The sequence below is a fragment of the Urocampus carinirostris genome, chromosome 20 (assembly GCF_059441175.1).
Source record: "Urocampus carinirostris isolate Australia breed hairy pipefish chromosome 20, RoL_Ucar_1.0, whole genome shotgun sequence".
In the NCBI taxonomy this organism is placed as follows: domain Eukaryota; kingdom Metazoa; phylum Chordata; class Actinopteri; order Syngnathiformes; family Syngnathidae; genus Urocampus; species Urocampus carinirostris.
The window spans coordinates 28,094,941-28,114,345 of record NC_142368.1 but is presented as its reverse complement, the minus strand read 5'-3'; the positions used below and the strand labels follow the sequence as shown (position 1 = coordinate 28,114,345).

The 19,405-nt window shown below is 40.3% G+C and overlaps 2 protein-coding genes and 1 pseudogene across 2 annotated transcripts in view; 2 read left to right on the top strand and 1 right to left on the bottom strand.

The window, feature by feature from the left end:
- The window catches only part of ints7 (integrator complex subunit 7), a 30,500-nt gene extending 28,537 nt beyond the window's left edge, over nucleotides 1-1,963 (top strand). Inside the window, exons 19-20 of the mRNA XM_088325444.1 lie at nucleotides 617-805; nucleotides 1,612-1,963. Coding sequence (XP_088181570.1) covers nucleotides 617-805; nucleotides 1,612-1,893 — 471 coding nt within the window. The 3' untranslated portion in view covers nucleotides 1,894-1,963. The remainder of the gene's footprint in view (nucleotides 1-616; nucleotides 806-1,611) is intronic.
- Nucleotides 1,964-3,695: 1,732 nt separating this feature from the next.
- Nucleotides 3,696-19,405, top strand: part of lpgat1 (lysophosphatidylglycerol acyltransferase 1) — a 109,873-nt gene continuing 94,163 nt past the window's right edge. Inside the window, exons 1-2 of the mRNA XM_088325034.1 lie at nucleotides 3,696-4,215; nucleotides 11,877-12,129. Of these exons, the coding sequence (XP_088181160.1) occupies nucleotides 11,892-12,129 (238 nt within the window). The 5' untranslated portion in view covers nucleotides 3,696-4,215; nucleotides 11,877-11,891. The remainder of the gene's footprint in view (nucleotides 4,216-11,876; nucleotides 12,130-19,405) is intronic.
- LOC148346790 (U2 spliceosomal RNA) lies at nucleotides 15,835-15,927 on the bottom strand (annotated as a pseudogene).

The window sequence follows — 19,405 nt, the reverse complement described above, 5'->3', positions numbered from 1 at the left end:
TTCAAATGGAAGCTCATCGAACAATTTATGTTCGCTTTTGAGAAACCTATGATGTAAACCCACAAAAAAAAACAAAAAAAAAAACACCCAAAACGCCAGCAAACCACTCAGAGCAATATGATTGGGTGAGCCGTAGGGGTGGGCGGATCTCTTCACACAGCGCAGGGCACTCACTTGGTTCTTTTGTTCGGTGCAGGTAAATAAAGGTAAATATGATATCCTTCTCGTTTGCAGTATTTTGTGACATTATTACAAAATAAATTTGCTTGCACCTTTTTTTTGGAAACAATTAATTAGGACAAAAGTGCCTGTCAAAATGAGCTTCAACCTCTTTATTTATAAGGGAGGGAGACAAATTTTAAGTGATATATTGATGATATGGAACACATGCTCTTATATTATTATTTTATAGATTTGATCAAATATTCAAATTTTACACAGTGAAATCACATGTGCTGAATAATTAGCTTTTGTCTGAAGAGCAGGTTTGGCGGTTTTGTTGAATTTTGTCTTAAAATATAAATGATGTGGCTCCCCATATATTTTGCTTTGGTTATTATTTGCTGTTGTAGCTTTCTGGTTTATGAATATTCTCAGTAAGGACTTCTGTCTTCAGCTCGCCCTGTCTCCGTCCCCTCGGACACCAAACGAGCCTATCCCAGTACAGAATAACCAGCAGCTGACTCTCAAAGTAGAGGGTGTGGTTCAGCACGGGTCCACCCCGGGACTCTTCAGGAAGATCCAGTCAGTGTGTCTCATTGTTACGTCCACTCTTCAGAGCAAAGGACCGGGAGCTGACTACAAGGTAGTGTATTTTGTAAATTATTAAAACAGGGTTTGCATGGGTGTTTGAAATCCTGGATAATGCTTGAATTTTAACGTTGTGTTATCAAGGTCAGGAAAATGCTTGAATTTTGGATGAAGTGCTTGAAATGCTTCAAATTGTTACCATTGCTGTGTTTCTTGGTAGTCTGACTCAAAACACCACACAATTAATTAAGATTATTTTTTTTTATTTTTTTTTAAGAGCGTGAAAATGTCACCTTGCTTTGACCTGTCATTATGGCCTTTCATTTGAAGTGTCACCGCCCTCTACTGGTCGCACCCAAGAAAAAAGTATCAAGCTCGGCTCACTAAACTGCTTGGGAGCAATCAATTTCATTAAAATGAGTCAAAATTTGGCTTATCGTGCTGCTTTTTATACATAGAGTAATTTCTTTCTTTTTTTGTTTTTTGTGTTAAACTCAATTACTACACAACACCTATTGAGCACTTTCCGTGACTTGTTGAAGCAGAACGTCAGAATTCATGTCAGTTTATAGCAGCCCATTGACACACAAATACCGTAGATCATAGTCTGGAACACCTCAAAATAGCACAAAGTATGTGCTAGCAACAAGATTGCAGCTTTATTTTAGTCATAAAAGTCAACAGAAAAAAAAATTCTTTTGATCTGCGCTGGATTTCTTCCTTTTGAAGGTACTGGAAAATTTGGCCTTAGAGGTGCTTGAATTTGGCCATGAAAAAGCCATAAAAACCCTTTGAAAAGAAAGCAATGGACATGTATTTATTTATTTTAATTTTTGAGAGGACTGATTTCATACCTTTCAGATACCTTTGGACAGCACAACCAATGAAATCGAGCAACGGGTAGAACCTCACAACGACTACTTCAGCACCCAGTTCCTGCTCAATTTTTCTATCCTGGGCACTCACGCAGTCTCTGTTGACGCATCAGTAGTGGACGCGAACGGCATCGAGTGGAAGACAGGGCCCAAAACCACATTGTCTGTTAAAGCCATGGAGGATCCGTACTCCCAACAGCTCCGTCACCAAATGCAACAAAGCTCAGCTCCACCTGCTTCACAGAGGGCCGCATACAGTCGCTTTTAGTTGTTTGGTTTTTCTGCACTTGTGTATAGTTTTTTTCCAATAATTAAAGACTAGATCTCGTTTCTGATTATTTTCTTAATTGTTTAATGTCAAGTCACATTTATTTTTATAGAGCTTAATCATAAAGTATAGCCCATACAGGCCACAATTACAACATCCCTGATCTGCACCTTACATGAGGGCAAGCCAAAACTAAAAAAAAAAAAACACTATGAGGAAAATTAAGAAACCCTGAGAAGGGATACACATAAGGAAATCCTCCTTCCAGGATGACCAGGCTGCAGCGGATTTTTATGGGCAACCAATACAGAAAACTGAGTCAATTACTACGTTCAGGTTCAGGCGATGCTTCTCTTTATTTTTTATTTTTTTTCATTGTTCAACCGTCAATTGTTCTGTGTTTCTATTTATTTGTGGAGAATCCTCAATAGATTCTGTTCCCCTCTCGTGGGTCCACGTGCCCCGCGTTGGCACTGTCGAACCCAGAAAAGGAGGCCTGCTGAGAGGGGTGGGGTTGTGCGTAGATGGCCCGAATCACCCTTACGCCTCCCAAGTCCTTGCAAATAAAATGTGAAATTTTGGGTTTGCTTTGGGCTTCGTCCCTCCAATCAAGGTAATTGGTCGGGCTTTAAGACCCAGGGCCCAGGTCAGGTTGGATTTTTAGGCCCAATTTTGACTCTAGTCAACATCAACCATAAACCTATAACGAGAAATTGCGCCAAAATTGTCACCGTCATAACTTCCCATCTCAATCAGCCAGACAATGAATTAGACCAAGACGATAACAGGTAAGCATTTTCTTCAAAAAAAAAGCAACAGATAAAGACGAATTGCTTTGAAATCCATGACACTCCTTTAAATACAGTAATATTTCATGCAGGCTCTGAAATCAGCTCCCAGTCGAGCTGCTTCTTATTTCTGACCTGGGCCTCTTTAAATCTAGGCTAAAAAACACTTCTTTAAGATGGCATTTAATACTCAGTATATGAAGAAACCATTTTTATCTTATTTCATACAGTTGTTTTTTATTGTGTTTTATTATTATTTGTTTGTTTTTTACTTGTTGCTTCTCTGTTATTATTGTAAAGCGCTTCCGTACACCTAAAGAATTGTTGTAAAGAACTGTAAAGAGTACATTTGCATTTACATAAAATTTCTTGCAGTAATCTAGGACATTTTAGCAACCGTTGCCCTTTGACACCGTTTTCACAAAAAGTGCCGCCAGGGGGCAGACTAATCATAAGCCTCTGCAAATGCAAAGTAAACATTTGTATTGCATTTGGGAAGAACGTTAGACTGATTGCATACGTCGTAATTATCTTTTGATTATAAATAACAGTGTATGATTTATGTTTTCTTCAGGATAATACCGTCAGCATTTAGATTTCAACATTAAACTCGTGGCCTTTATCTAACGATTCAATGCAACTACTGTATACCAGAATGGAGTGGCGATCAATTTCATAACAAGATAATAAAACCATCATCATTTGACATGAGAGCTTGCGCACTTCGGAGACTAGTACCTAGTTGGAGAAAATATGAGTTGCAGGAGTTCCGCTGTGACCTTTCAAAGTAAAGAATAACGCTAGGAAGTAACTTTAGAGGTAACACGGTGGGGCGTGTTATAAAATAACGGATTTAAAAGTGTTGGGTAAATTATTTCGTTTTTTGTAAACGCTTGGATTTTGTTGTGTATCTACAATTGTTTAGTAGTAGAGATGGTTGTTCTGAAGGCCGGAGGCTTACTTCCGCCGACATCTACATATACACCGTACAACTCGCCGCCGTGTGAATTTCGATTTAACAGATGACGGGTCCTGCCTGCCCACAAGACAAAAATCACTGTCGAAGCAACTCGACTGCTGTATGTCCTAACCTCTCAACCGGACCTCCCTTCAGCACGAAACTGGGATATGGACGGAGATCTCCAAACGAGATGATCGCAATGATGCATCGGAGGAATGATCACCCCGGTGTCTGACTGCGATGGAGCCGACCCCGCTCGAGTCGGAGCTCCTTGTTAGCTAGCTAAGCAGCTAGCCGGCTAAAGGCACCCGCCGGGATTCACTCGAGTCACCAAGCAGCCTTGGAGGATCTCCTTCGCCCCGATGGATGTGATCGCGGTTTGTTGCGACAACACACCGATTCGGCGATGTACCTCGTTTTGACCGAGAACTGGACCGGATTTGCTTAAAAATATGCTAACTTATTGGTCTATATTCCTCTCCCCTTTCTTGCACACAACTGTGTTCGTCTGGATTTAACAATTTTTTTCAACTTTATCTTGAACACTCTGGATGCTTCTGTGACATTATTTCGGTAAGTACCGGTCCAAATCAGGGTCTGATGTTACACTTGCAGTGTATAGTATCTAGCTATGGTTGCACTCTCTTGTTTTTTGACCATAGACCCTTGCTTAATCCTCAACGATTTACACCCATTCTTATTAATATATTTTACTTTCTAATTTGCACACATCGTTTCTCTAGTCTTTCTCTCCCGCCCCTACTTTAGCATAGACCGCGCTAGCTAGCATGTCATGAAGTCCTTTTATGGTCCAATCTGTTAACGCATTTCCGTGGCGCCAAGGCAGCTAGCCCCAAATTACTATCGTTTATTTTCTATCTAATTCCCAATGAGTTCCCGCGACGACAATGCCATTTTTATCGCATGCAGTTGAGTTCAAAGTATTGTGTATAAGTTACATTTTTCACGTTGCAACGTTAACCTATTCAGTATGCCATGTTTACATAATTTCACGGTTGACATTTCTACCTGCTTGCCCGTCAGAAAAGTATAAAACGATGATTTATAGAGGATCATAAATATATCTTACGGGACTTCTTTAAACATCTCACCAGAAAAAAGAATACATATAGAATATATATATATATATATATATATATATATATATATATAATCCCATTGATGTCGTGAAAGTGAAGCGACTATTCGAGAATGTAGCATGAATTCAGACTTTAAGTGTTTTATAGTTGCTAAGAATGGGTGTTGCAGGGTTTCTCTCGGTACTGAAAAGCGTGGTTGTCCACCAGGCTTGTCCCTCCTACCAAGTTATAAATGCGCTGTAATGTCCAATCCAAACCTTCTAACATTAGCACAACCCCCTTTCCCCAACTAAACGCATATATGAGCTACTAAGTGACAAATATTATTCAGTATATGTCTGACGAGCCACCCTGCACTTCCTGTTGCTGATTTTTGTTTCCCCTCAAGGTAGAATTACATTGTCTTTCCTAATCGTGACGACCAGGCTTAAAAAGTTCCCTGGTAGAAACCCTGGATGCACGGATAGATATCCATGTAAACAATCTAGATATAAGTTTTTTGGGTGCAATTTCTCTATCTATTGATATCAAATTGGAAAATACATTATTTGATTTCAAGGAGGTAATAACTCATTGAAATGTACACAGAGGGAATAATTGATCAGATGTTTTAGTTTTTTAACTTTAATATCATACATATTAAGGAAATAAAATCTTAATTGCCATAAATGCTACCAGTTGGGCTGCAGTAGCTCAGGAGGTATAGCGATCTTGGGACCAAAGAGGTCACAGGTTTGATTCCCTGCTCCTCCTGAGTTAAATGTCAAAGTGTCCTTGGGCAAGACTAAACCCCTAATACCTCTATACAGGTAGTCGCCTTGCATGGCCAACTCTGCTATCGGTCTGTGAGTGTGTTTGTCCCTGGATAAAGTGTTAAGTGCAATGCAAAGGTTGTCACTGACTAATAAAAGTGCTTTATAAATGGAGTTCATCTACCATTTGATCATTATGCTTGGGAATTATCTGTAAACAGTAAAAAAAAAAATACCAACATTTGGCTTTTAAAATATTTTCTCAAATTTATTAGGAACAAACGAAGCATTGCAACAATCAGCGTTCACACTGTAGCTTGAAATACCTAAATGCTTGAAATTTAATCTTTTGTTTACAAGGATTGAAAAGTGCTGGCATTTTGGGTGAAGTGACATTGTTACCATGTTTCTCAACAAGTTTGCTTGAAAACGATGCCGACACTTCTCTCTTGGGGCTTTGCCTTGCCTTTTGCAGTTTTTCTTTCTCCGTGATTCACGGCAGCTTGCATTGATTTGTATGGCATTATCCTGTGAAGTGCCATCGCCCCTGTGGGTCGTGCCCAAGTTGACAGTTGCATGCTTTGCTTAAACAAGGCACTAGGGGTGCATCATTTTGAGAACAAAACCTGATTGAGATTTTTCAGACCTGTATTGCATTTTCGATGCGATTTTTCATTTAAAAAAAGATGCATTTTCTGTGCTAGTTTTGTTGTTTTGGTAAGTACCTATCCCTTTTGAATATTCTTCTTCAATGAGTGGAGTCAGTAATTAGGGGGGTACTAATGTCATCATGTCAAACATGTTTTACGAGGAATACTTGGAATATGACAATATTACGACAATATTATTTTTTAAAGATTTTGAAGAGTAACAACCCATGGGGTCATTTTTTTATCCCACTTAGGCATTCACGGATTAAAACTAGTGACAGGGCCATCAGACTGAGAAACAAAAACGTCTGTATGATGTCTCCATTCACGTTGATACATACCCTTAAAAATGTATGAAATACTAATGTTTAATTTTTCGTGGTTTTAGAATAGAGAATAGAATAGAATAGAATATACCTTTATTGTCATTGTTACAAAATGGGTTAACATATTGTGACAACGAAATTGGGCATGACACTCCAGTTTTACACATTCACAGTTATAAAACAAGGGGGATAAGGCTATAGTTATAATTTACATGGTATTTACACAAGAAATGTCGGCATGTGGGATGTTACATACAGTGTTGTCGTGATACCGTTGGTATCGTAAGGGTTGTGCAATATTGCATTTGGTGCAAAGTCATCATAGTGCAAAAAAATAGTCAGCATATGCATTGGTGCAAACATAGACAACATAGTGCAGAAAAAAGGAAATGGTCAGACATTGTGCAAGGTGAGCAGTAAACGTAGTGCAGTCGACATGTGCAAGAACATAGACATTAGTACCATTTATTCGTATGAGGTAGTGTTGGCACAAGTTTTCAGTTTTTTTGTGCTGTGTCTGTTTTGAGCAGTGAACAAACATAGTGCAGACAGCATGTACGTGAGTACCATTTTACATTCGTGTGGGGTAGTTTTTTGCAACAGTTATCAGTTTTTTTGTGCGGTGTCTGTTTAGGGTGGTAATGGCTGTGGGGAAGAAACTGTCTCTGAGTCTGTTTGTTTTTGCTTTGTGTGACCTGTAGCGCTTGCCGGAAGGCAGCAGGTCGAAGAGGTGGTGGCCGGGGTGAGAAAAGTCCATGATGATGTTTTCTGCTCTGCTGAGGTAGCGAGAGCAGGCAATGTCCTCCAGACTGGGCAGAGAGCAGCCGACGATTCTCTGGGCTGTTTTGATGATCCTCTGGAGCTTTTTCCTGTCTGCTGCTGTGCACCCAGCATACCACACCGTGATGCAGTATGTTAGGATGCTCTCCACTGTGGCTTTGTAGAAGGACAACTGCAGCTGCTGTTTTAGGTTATTTTTCCTGAGCAATCTCAGGAAGTGCAGTCGCTGCTGGGCCTTCCCTACCACCGCTCTGGTGTTTGCAGACCAGGAGAGGTTGTCGGATATGTGCACACCCAGAAATTTGAAAGAGTGGACTCTCTCTACACAGTCTCCTTTTATGGTGAGTGGTGCTGGATTCCTGCCATTCCTTCTGAAATCCAGAATCAGTTCTTTTGTTTTTGTGGTGTTCAATATGAGGTGGTTTTCCGAACACCACGTTGAAAGTGACTCCACCTCATCCCTGTATGCCGCCTCGTCCCCTTCAGAGATGAGGCCGATCAAGGTGGTATCGTCAGCGAACTTAATTATAGTGTTTGTGGGGTGGGTCGGTGAGCAGTCGGAGCTGTAGAGGGTGAAAAGCAGGGGGCTCAGTGCACAACCTTGGGGGGAGCCAGTGTTCAGTGTTAGGGTGGGAGAGACGTGGGTACCGAGTTTCACCGACTGTGGGCGGTTGGAGAGGAAGTCCATTATCCAGTGGCAGATGGAGGGAGAGAGTCCTAGGTGTGCAAGTTTCTCCACCAGGATCTCCGGGATAATGGTGTTGAAGGCTGAGCTGAAGTCCAGAAAGAGCATTCTGACGTAGCTCCCCCGGTGGTCCAGGTGTTTCAGCACGGTGTGGAGTGCTGTGTTTATGGCGTCGTCAGTGGAGCGGTTTGCCCTGTAGGCAAACTGGTGGGGGTCCAGTGTGAGTGGCAGGGAGTTTTTGATGTGCCGGGACACCAACCTCTCGAAGCACTTCATGACCACAGGCGTAAGAGCTACAGGCCTGTAGTCGTTGAGGCTTTCCACTGCTGACTTTTTGGGGATGGGAATGATGGTGGAGGTTTTGAGGCAAGGTGGGACGGTCGCCTGTGACAGGGACCGGTTGAAGATGGTGGTAAAGACCCCAGCCAGCGGATCGGAACAGTCCCTGAGTACCCTCCCTGGTACTCCATCCTGGCCAGTTGCCTTCCTGGGGTTTATGGTATTCAGCGCACGCCTAACTTCGTGCTCCTGAAATGTGAGGGAGTTGCTGCTGGTTGTTGGTGGGTGTGATGTGGCTGTTTGTGGCCTTCCAGCTTCAAAGCGAGCGAAGAACCGATTAAGGTCCTCAGCTAGTGAAGCCTCAGCCTCAACAGTTGCCAGGTTGTGGCCTCTGAAGTTGGTGATGTGTTGAAGGCCCTGCCAGATCCTCCTCGGGTCATTTCCAGCGAAGAGGTGCTCGATCCTCCTTGTGTAGGCTGCTTTTGCCTTCTTGATGCCTCTCTTCAGGTCAGCCCTGGCCACCCCGTAAAGAGCCTTGTCTCCAGACCTGAAGGCGGTGTTGCGGTGTTTGAGGAGGGTGTGCACCTCGCTGGACATCCAGGGTTTTTGATTTGGGTAGTTTTTGATTTTTTTTTATATACTGTGACTTCATCCGTGACTTTTTCCAGCTAACATGCCAATTCTGCACTCATCTTGCATGTAATTGCAAAAAAACAAAAACAAAAATTCAGGCGAGAATTATAAGCCCACCAAAACTGTGTACGTACTTAGATTACTAAAAGTTGGCAGCACTTGCGGGGATTATTTTAGTCGGGGACAAAACCTTAGAGTGTTTCCATTCAAAAGCGACAAATAACTTACAGATTCTACAAATATTTCAACAACAGCATTCAATTTACTTTGGGTACGTCTTGGATTGCAATTTTATGTGAATTTTACAGGATTGTTTAAGCAATAAATTTAAGTAAACAGGGCCCTCTTAGGGAGCTTTGTTAGGGTTGCTGTCTATAAATTCTTGAAAAACGCAGTGTCACGAGATTACACAATCGCACTATGTCACATCGCAATGCTGATTAGATTTCGGTTAATTGGCAGCCCTAAAAGGCACAATGTATTAGTGCAAGCATTATGTATTAAATATGGGCATTTATCAAGCGCCATGTCAAAATTTAAGGTAGCGTTTCCCAGTGGTAAGTTGTCATGGGAATAACTTTCTTCAACCACAAATATAAGCCACACATTACAGTACTGTCATTTTATACCAACACCTATTTGGGGAGTGATTTGTCTCAAAAATATTTACCCAAGTATTGTTCAGGGACAGCACGGCGGAGGAGTGGTTAGCGCGTGTGCGGCACAGTTCTGAGGTCATGGGATCGAACCTCCTGTGTGGAGTTTGCATGTTCTCTTCGTGCTTGCGTGGGTTTCCTCCGGGCTCTCCGGTTTCCTCCCACTTTCCAAAAACATGCATGTTAGGTTAAATGCCCAGTCTAAATTGTCCCTGGGTGTGAATGAGCGAGCCAATTGTCTGTGTCCCTGTGTGCCCTGCGACTGGCTGACAATTAGTTCGGGGTGTCATCTGCCCACTGCCTGGAGATGGCTGGGATGGGCTCCAACACCCCCACGACCCTACTGAGGATAAGTGGTGCAGATAATGGATGGATGGAAGTATATTTCAGATTTAAAAATATATTTGCGATTTACTCAAGTTCTAAAAATCATATCTACAGTATATTTGCATATATATTTGTGGCTCTGCAAAATACATAATTCAAACAGGAAAATTGGATTTAAAGTGATTGAATTTGGCCATGATAAATGTTTGTGAACCCTGAACAATATATAGCTGGTTATATGAATCTGTATAAGAATATTTTAAGGAAAATTGACTTAATATCAATGTCTTTCTTTTGAAACACACGTAAGACATTTTAAAATCGATGTTGAAGCAAAGAAGGTTTTCACCAGACTTTCATGCAGTTATTATGTTATATCTTAATAAGGGGTATTTTAGGCTAGGTTCACGCTGCAGGGAAATCTGATTTTTTTTTTCTTTGCACGGACGCGACCTGTCTCCTATTCAGGGTTGGTAGGGGTGCTTTAAATCCCCGAAAATGCTTGCATTTTAACGTCATGTTTTCAAGGTCAGGAAAATGCTTGATTTTTCTGTGAAGTGCTTAAAAATGTTTGAAATTCTTGCCATATGATGTTTTGGGGCAGTCTGACTCAACAGACCACTCATTAAACAAAGAAATATTCAAAATAAAATAATAAAGTCATCTTAAAAATGACATCACTGGCCCAGCGCTCGGATTGCATTGCTTTGGATGGAGCTGGACGTGTCATCACCCCTTACGGGTTCATTAGGAAAGGGGCATTAGAACAGTGAAAACACACTGAGATGCTGGGAGGTTGCAGATTTAATATAAGGAAGACTCGAAAGAGAAAAATACAAACCATGGATAAATTGTGGAACAAATCCACACACAGCATGCTGCAAAGTGTGCACAAAAGCAATCTAATTCTTCACAATGGGAGATTCAGCACTTTCCAGTCAGGTTACTCACAGAGATTACTAGCTTTACTGTATATTTTTTTTGCTAATGGTTAGCTTCATGCTACAACTAAACAGGGCACCATGAAATGTGTGTTAGTGCAAGGATTATGTATCAATTACGGACATTCATTAAGGGACATGTAAAAAAACAAGATAACGTTTCCCAGTGGTGAATTGTAATGGGGAGAAATTCCTGCAATTGAAAGCGTAATCTAGAAATTGCCGCCATTTTACCCAACACCCATCTGGGGAGAGATTTGTCTCAAACATATTTACACACGTACTGTACGTAAATCACAGATATATTTGTGGCTCTGCAAAGTGCATAATTCAGACCAGATTTTTTCCATTAATGGTACTGGAAAACAATGGCCTTGAAAGCGCTTAAAAAGTGCTTGAATTTGACAATAAAAAAGTTGTACTAACCCTGCCAATATGTTTAAGTCCGTCTGAATGGCACATATCTGCTTTTTACCCATCAGACCCAGGTCACGTTTATATGTGGTCCTAAATCCGATACGCATCCGATCTTTTGGAATGCGACTTCTGTGTGACCGTTCAGCGCACATTCATGCGACCTCCAAGTCATCAATAGGCGGCAGACATCACTAATCTGACTTCAACCAGGCTGGAGGAAGAGGAGAATTTAACAACCAGCGGTTAAGAACACCGAGTGTCATAGTTTCGCCTATTCATGGAACACGGTCACTTGTTAATTTTGCAACTCACTGAACGTGTTGCTCGAATTCATTCTTAAAGGAATAATATCCTCTAGTGGTGGTTAGCAATATTAACATTCAAATCCCACTACACAAACTGCATTCAATGGGGAAAGCAAGATTTTGGATTTAATATTTGGGGACACAACGCTCCGCTGTTAACATCCATGAGTACTTCTGCAAACATGAGTGCATTGTACATGATGTCACGTGCCCTCTTCTGCACTTGCAGGACATTTTAGTGGCTTTCACACAGGAACATCAAGTCGTATTTAGTTTGAACTGTCAAGATTTCACAAAAGCTTTGAATTTCACCGAAAAATGGGAATTGAGCATTAAGCTCTGCGGTGTGAATCTAATGTTGAGTATCCCTTTCTTCCTTGTAGACGGTGTGGATCACGATGGCCCAGCTGTTGGATGGGGTCAGAAAACTGGGCTGGACTCTACTGAAGGCGGCGCTCCGTTTTGTATTTATGTTCATCAACAATTGTGTAGCCATCCCGTCCTATTGTCTGTACCTGCTGGTGCTGCAGCCCTTAAGATTATTGCACAGCGCCACCTTCTGGCACCTGGAGGGTGTCATGTTCAAGTGGCTGCTGGCCATGGTGTCGTCTTGGGGCTGGATAGCAGGCTACACAGGTTAGATGCTTCACTCACAAAACACAGTTGGGTAGACCCCCTGAATAGGCCATGAATCCGTTCTCAGGTGGGGATCGCAAAGTTAAATTGCCATAAAGTGGTGGGGGATCAAAACTAATTTGTTCCAAACTCCTCGGACCCCATGTAAAATCATTTTTTTTAAACGGTTCGTACGGGTGCGTGAAATCCTTGAAAAGAATTAAATTTGAATGTTGTGTTTTTGAAAATTGCTTGAATTTTAGGTAAAGTTCTTATACATACTTGAAATTCTTGCCATGTTTCTTAGGTTAGGTGTTGGGCCAGGTTTAGGAGCTAGGGTTTGGGCTTCAAGTATTGTTTTTTTTTTAACTAATTTTATGGTTCCATAATAGGATTGGAGCTAGGGGTCGAAACTAATGTTTAGGCTTCTTATTGGGGTATTATCCCGAGTTTAGGGTTCTTAAATAGGGTTGGGGTTGGGTTTAACGGCTAGAGTTAGGTGTGGGTTAGTGTTAGAAACAAGGGTATGAGCTCCATGTTAGGTTTCTAAACTGAATGCAGGGATCCAAAATGGGTTTAGAGCTAGGGTTACAATTTGAAACGGGGTTAAAGCTATGGTTATAGCAAGGGTTGGATGTAGAGCTAGATTTTGGGTTGCAACTTAGGGTATTAAACTGATTTTAGGGTTCTTAAATAAGGTTGGGGCAAGAGTTGGGGTTTAAAACTAAGGTTTAGGCTCTCTTTCTTTTGATCAGCGCTGGAGTTCTTCTTTAATGGTATTGTAAGAAATGAAAAATTTGCTTTGAAAGTCCTTAAAAAGTGCTTGAACTTGGCCATGAAAAAAGTGTTTAAACACTAAATAACAAAATAGTAAGCACTACATAAGTGTAACATACACACATATGATTAAATAACATTACAAACAAATATACGCATGAAGGAAAAATGAAACTGTATTCACCTTTGGTGTAATGTGTTGAGCTGGTCGAATAATGTAATGAGTGGATGCAGATGACAGCTTAAAAATGAAACAGACTCTAAAACCTCAACTCACGAAGATAGTCATTCCTTTAAAATATTTTCCTTCTTTGATCGCCTCGTTATTTTTGATAACAGTCCTGAGGTTATTTACAGCCATGCAAATTAGCTAGGGTAGCGATCTGTGTGCCTTATTCAAATTTCTTGAAAATTGCAAGATTTGTTTCCATGGTTATTATCTTCCTGCATCTCCATTTAGCGTTACTGCAACCCTTGTAACTCATAGTAAAAAATACAATATTGGATCACACTTACAAAGTCGTGACTTGAGCTGGTCAAGTAGAGTAACTTGTGGATGCAGAGGGCGGGGGGAGTGACGACATATATAAAATTGGGGAAAACAAATATTGTCTTGAAACTTCCACGATGATTTACCTTTGTAAGATTTTGTCGCTTTTATTTGCTTCCTTGTTTTTGATAATAGTCCTGATTTTGCATTTGTCTTGGCCATTGGGGTTGCACAATTTTGGGGAAAAAAACCCAATATAGATTTTTCAGACCTGTATTGCAATTTCGATGTGATTTTAAATTTTAAAAGAAATGTGCATTTCTGTGCTTGTTCTGTTTTTGGGGTGAACTTAAACATAGTGACCTGTAAACTTACCTCAAGATGACATTATTACAGGATAAAGAGTATAAGATTGTAACAAAAAAACAACTATAGATCTACAAATAAAAACATAATCGCGGTTGAAAAATAGTCTTTATTTTCATTATACAAAAATACAATAAATTTGGACGACTTCTCCTTTCTGTGTAGGAAAGGAATATACATTATAAATAAATATAAAGAGAGGCTGGCAAAACAGAGTTTTTTTTCCAATGATATATAGTTCCAGTTTGTTAATTTAGTGATGGAGTGTTTGGCCAAAAATAATTGCCACAGTTCTGGGTCTAGCAGCGCTTGCCAATCAGAAGCAGGGTTTAATAGAATTAGTCAATGAAGGCGAGGCAAAGTTTGGAAGAAGTGTGTGAGCAACTTTGATAGGCCGGTGTAAGCTGTCAATCAAACAGCCTTTGAACAAATGGCCACCAAAACAAACACAACAGCTCGTAGCTTTAAGTGGCTTGTTACTCTGAGGAAAGTCAGAGGATTGCAAAGAAATGCTGTTCATCGGCGGGTTCTCCGTGGATTGTTAATGCATCCGGGAAGTGACTGAGCCGGCGTAGGAAGGGAAGGCTCTTTATCAAGTGTCTGAAAAGTAAACCTCAATTGTTTAATGAACTTCCATATAAAGGATTCCTTAGCGATGTACAACCAAAACAGGGTCTGTTGGTGTGACACCTTGACTGTAGTGGGGATTATGCTCTTTATGTACTGGACCAAACCATGCATACTATTAGCTCTACGTCAGTTATGCGCGCACTAGACCCTACTCTCCGCTTATTAGAATTGGAAATCTATATATAAGTAGAGTATAATTTTATCTCCGAGCCATAAGTACTCCTGAAAAGAGACATAAGGGTCGAACTTATATGACCACATTTTTTCATGTATTCTTTTATTATATCCCACAAAAATGTTCCACTCCCACCAAAAACTACACAACAGAAGTTTCAGTCATGTAAGTAGATATTTACAGGTAGCTCAATCACCATATAAATTTGGATTGGCGACCATTAAGCCGGTTACACACACAAAATAATGATGGCTTAGGTACATGATACAAATGATAATAAAAACTCAGTCCTTTATTAGAGTCTCTTTACGGCTGTCAGGAAAAGTTTTGCGGTGTTTTTCAGCAATTTGCTGCGGATCAATTTCATCTTTTGTGATATGAACACAATATTACTGAATCAGTTACAAATGTAGCTTTTCTATCTTGGTGCAATCTAAAGCAGCAGCTAACTCTGGAGTTACATTTTTCATGCCTCTTTTCCTCTTGGAGATACCAACATCTGATATTTCATGACTTGTTCCTCGTTTGTCATCTTCCAAACTACTACTGCTACATGATAATTGAACTGACTCATTCGCAATTCTTTGCTCAGCTTCAGATTGTAGGCGTCGTTTCAAGATCTTTTCTTGATTTTCTTCAAGTCCTATTTTCTTTCTCTGCTAAATTGTTGGCAATATCTGTCATTGACCCCTTTGTTCTTTGAGCCAACAAAAACTCTGTCTTCTGGGATTGTCATAATGTTGAGAGCATTAGCATGAGCAATGTCAGACAAGTCTTAGTGTTTTTCTTTGAACTCACTTTCCTTGGCTTTTTGTGTTGCAATTTGTCGTCCTTTGTTTTATTTTAGAAAACGTCATGCTTGAAAATGTTTTTCAAGTTTAGTCTGACAATTTTCTGAATCTCGAATTGGAATTCTTACTTTCTTCAAAAATGATGATATTTCTTTCACTGTCACTGCGGAAGACGCTTTGATGGGCTTGTGCAATTCCAAGTGTGGATAAAGATAAAGAAACCAAGAGCAATGCGAACTGATGGTAGCTTGCGTCCAGTTAGTTCAGTCACATAAGTACCAAGCAGATGCACATTTTTTTTTGATCGAGTTGAAACCATGTTTTTCATGGGGGGGGGGTTGTAAGGTTTATTGTTCTATATTCTTTATCAATTATCCATTATCCGTTATCGGTCAAATCATAATATGATACAAAGCCAAGGGGCCGAGACACTTGCTCTCAGCCAAGAGGCCGAGCCAAGGTCCTAGCCACAGAGCCATGCAGCGATCAGTGCGAAAGCACCGTTCCCGGAGGTACTGCAATACCGGGCCGATGCTTGGAGTGGACAGAGCAAGCTCGGATTCCATCTCCGGATTGCAAAAATCAAATTACATATTCGGCTGACCTGACCAACACATCATCGAAATTTCACTGTCGGCTCACATGCCATCATCCCTAGACACATTTGAGCACCGTCTGGAATATGGATGAACCTTGATTAAACAGTCCCTCTATTATGTTCCTTGACTATTCATGCAGATGTAATATCAAACTGTATCATGGTGTGAAAATGTATTTTGTGCAAGCTGTGATCAGAAGGATTATGTAAGTGAAAAATGTTTGAATGCACTGAATTGTTTACCTGATGCTGATCTTTGAATGTCAATCACTTCTTGGAGGACAAAGAAGGTCTGCTGGCCTTGTCTTCAAAAGTAGGTCAAGGGAAATTATACTAGTTGAATTAGACTGATCTTGCTGAGCAATGACTTGTGGGTAATAATTGTTTGAGATATAAACTTACACATCTGTGGCTTATCCCAGCATCTCTAGAGGTCCCATTTAATAAAACTGATAGAAAACAGCAAACTTCTCAGCAATTGAGCTACCTCTAAAATTCATTTTATTTAGAACAAACTGCACAGCAATCTTTCTTTTGTGTAATGGAACACAATTAGGGGGTATGAGTGACTTTTTGCAACTTTGAAAATAAGCTCCACCCTAAGAGACATAGGTTCCCAACCCCTGGTGTAAAGCGTCTTCCCGCTCTCTAGAGATAAGCTGGACCTCAGCATTGATGGGCTGCAGCATTAGATGCCAGTTCGCTTGATGATAGATCATTTGCCAATTAATTGATTAGCTGTATCTCTAATTTTGGTTCTCTTACACTCTATCAGATCAAATCACCAAACTAAGCAAGAATACGACACATCCACATGTTAAAGCACAACCCTAACGGTGCAAATGCCTTTTTTAAACAATCTGCATGTCATGCAAATGTTAAATAACACGCTAGCAGCTGTTCTATAGGTTGACAAGTATACATTATTGATAAGCATACCTTGTTGTTCCCTATGAATGCCACTTACAATTATTAAGCATTTTGCTCGCGGCGCAACTGAATACCACCGACTGCTCAACTTATTTTCCAGGCATTCTACTCTGCCAGCGTGGGAAATAATAACAAAATGACCCTGGTGATTTTTCTTCTCCGTAATTAATTTCTTTGTTGGTTAGAGTAACAATTAAAAGGCTCCTATGGCTTGATCCTATCTACGGTCTCAAGTAACACTTATCACACCAGGAGGAGCTATGTACAGTAGACCCCTGGGATTAGCGTTAAGAATGTTTCTTTTGAAAATAGTTATAGTTACTCACTGCTTCTTACAGTAGTGGTAACTTATTTACTCCATAGTAAAACTTACTGGTTACCAGGGAAATTAACCATTTTTGCTACTTTAAAAAGAGGTAGTATGTCAAAGAATTTGAAACTCGGATTACAAACATGAAACAATCGTAAAGTCATTCCAAAGTGCAACATATTGGCATTCAGAAACACTAAAAGAAATGAAGAAAAAACAATGGTCATTAATTGTTATTTTATAGTGCAAGTGCAGGGAAATAAATATGGAATCTCTCCATTCTGAGTAAAAAAATATGGAATCATGAAAAACAAAGAAATACAAATCAAAACATATCACTAGTTGCACCACCTTTGTCATTTGTAACAGCTTGCAGGCATGGACATGATGAGTGACAAACCATGTTCTTCATCAATCTGGTGCCAAATAAATAATTATGAATACCCCGCGACCCTGCTTAGGAAAAGCGGCGCAGGTAATGGGTGGATTAAATATTTATTTCCTTGCACTTGCTTTATACAAGTAACATTTACTGACCATAGCAATGTTTTTCTTAATTTATTTTGGTCCACTTTGGAATTTACCTTACAATTGTGTTTGTGATGTCAGTTTTTTTCCACAGAATAAAATGTCTAGGCGAGGGCTTGTCCAAGACTGGTGATTCCATACTTTTTACTAGGGGTTGTATTATCAGACCAAATTCAACAAAACCGACAAACCCGCTATCCAAACAAAAGCTAATTCTTCAGCACATTTTATTATACTGTGTGATGTTTGAAGATTTGAGAAAATCTATAAAATGATAATACAGACACTTCCCTACTTACGAACAAGGCGATCGTAAGTTTAATTTGTCGCCTCAGTGCTATAATTTTGTAATGAATTTATGTTTAAGGTTTATATAAGTATGTTTAAGGCTTGTATAAGTAACCTGTACTGTTTTGTTCTGAAAAAAAAAAATCAACATTTAATAAAATAGTATGCTATATAAAGATAAATAAAGTTAAGTCTAACTCACTTTTGGAAGCTAGGCTTCAAGAGTTAGGCAACTTCTTCCTCTGTGGTAGAATTTAGATAGATAGATAGATAGATAGATACTTTATTCATCCCCGTAGGGAAATTCACACTTCCAGCAGTCTACCCCGTTGTTTATTAACAGATTAACATGATGCCCTAGGGGTGCTTGTTGCGGAGTGAATGACGTCACACGCTAGTCCAAAAGTTCGACATCCCTGCGGCAGATGGAAATCTTTTCTTGTGTCCAGGGATACACCACCTCGTGTTAGCGAGTCCGCCTCCTCTCCGATTCCCCCAGGCTTTCGTGTCTCTGTTTAGTGGCGCCGGATTGCTCCGGGTGGATACACGTTAGCGTCCGGAATGCTAAACGTGAGCCACGTTTCCGCAAAACACAGCAACTGCGCTCCCTGTGCGCTTCGATGTTTTCCACCAGCACTCGTTGGTCTTATTTGGTAGTGAGTTCACATTTACCATGATTACGGATGGTACCGAAGACTTATAACGCCGCTAGCCGCTTAGCTAGCTCCGGCTCTTCTTCCACCATAGGCCCCCTCATCACGCTGGCACGATAATTCTTCAGGGCAGGGAGTTGATTCCTCGAATAAACGCATTTTTGTGCGCTAAAACCCATGTCCATAGGATAGAAAGTCATCCAAAGTGTAGTTGTCAAACGGGAAGAAAAACACTGAAGATAGGAGCAGACAATAAAACAATAAATCACAAAAAGTGAGAGATAACAGGGCAGCTGCTGGAAAAGGCAGCCGCTCGCTTTGATTTGAATTTGGACCAAAAAAAGCGATCCAACTATTTTATCAACCGCATCGGCTCGCCTCCTCTTTACACCTTACATCAGGAGTCCCCAAACTTTTTCCTGTGAGGGTCACATAACTTTTCCCTTCTCTGATGAGGGGCCGGGGTCAGTTTGTAACAGAAAAAGTGTGATGATCGCAGGAGTGCCTAAATGTAGAAATGTATTGTTTTCCAGAAAGCCACAATCAAATAACCCTTTCTAGATTTTCCACATAACTAAAGTCAGAAAATAAATAACACTATTAATGAAATAAATAATAACCAAATAACCCTCTCTAGGCTCTTCACAGAAAAAAAGCCAGGAAATAAATAACACTATTTATGAAATAAATAACCAAATAACCCTCTCTGGGTTCTTCTCTGAAAAAAAGTCCAGGGAACATAAACTTTCTGTTGTGCCGTG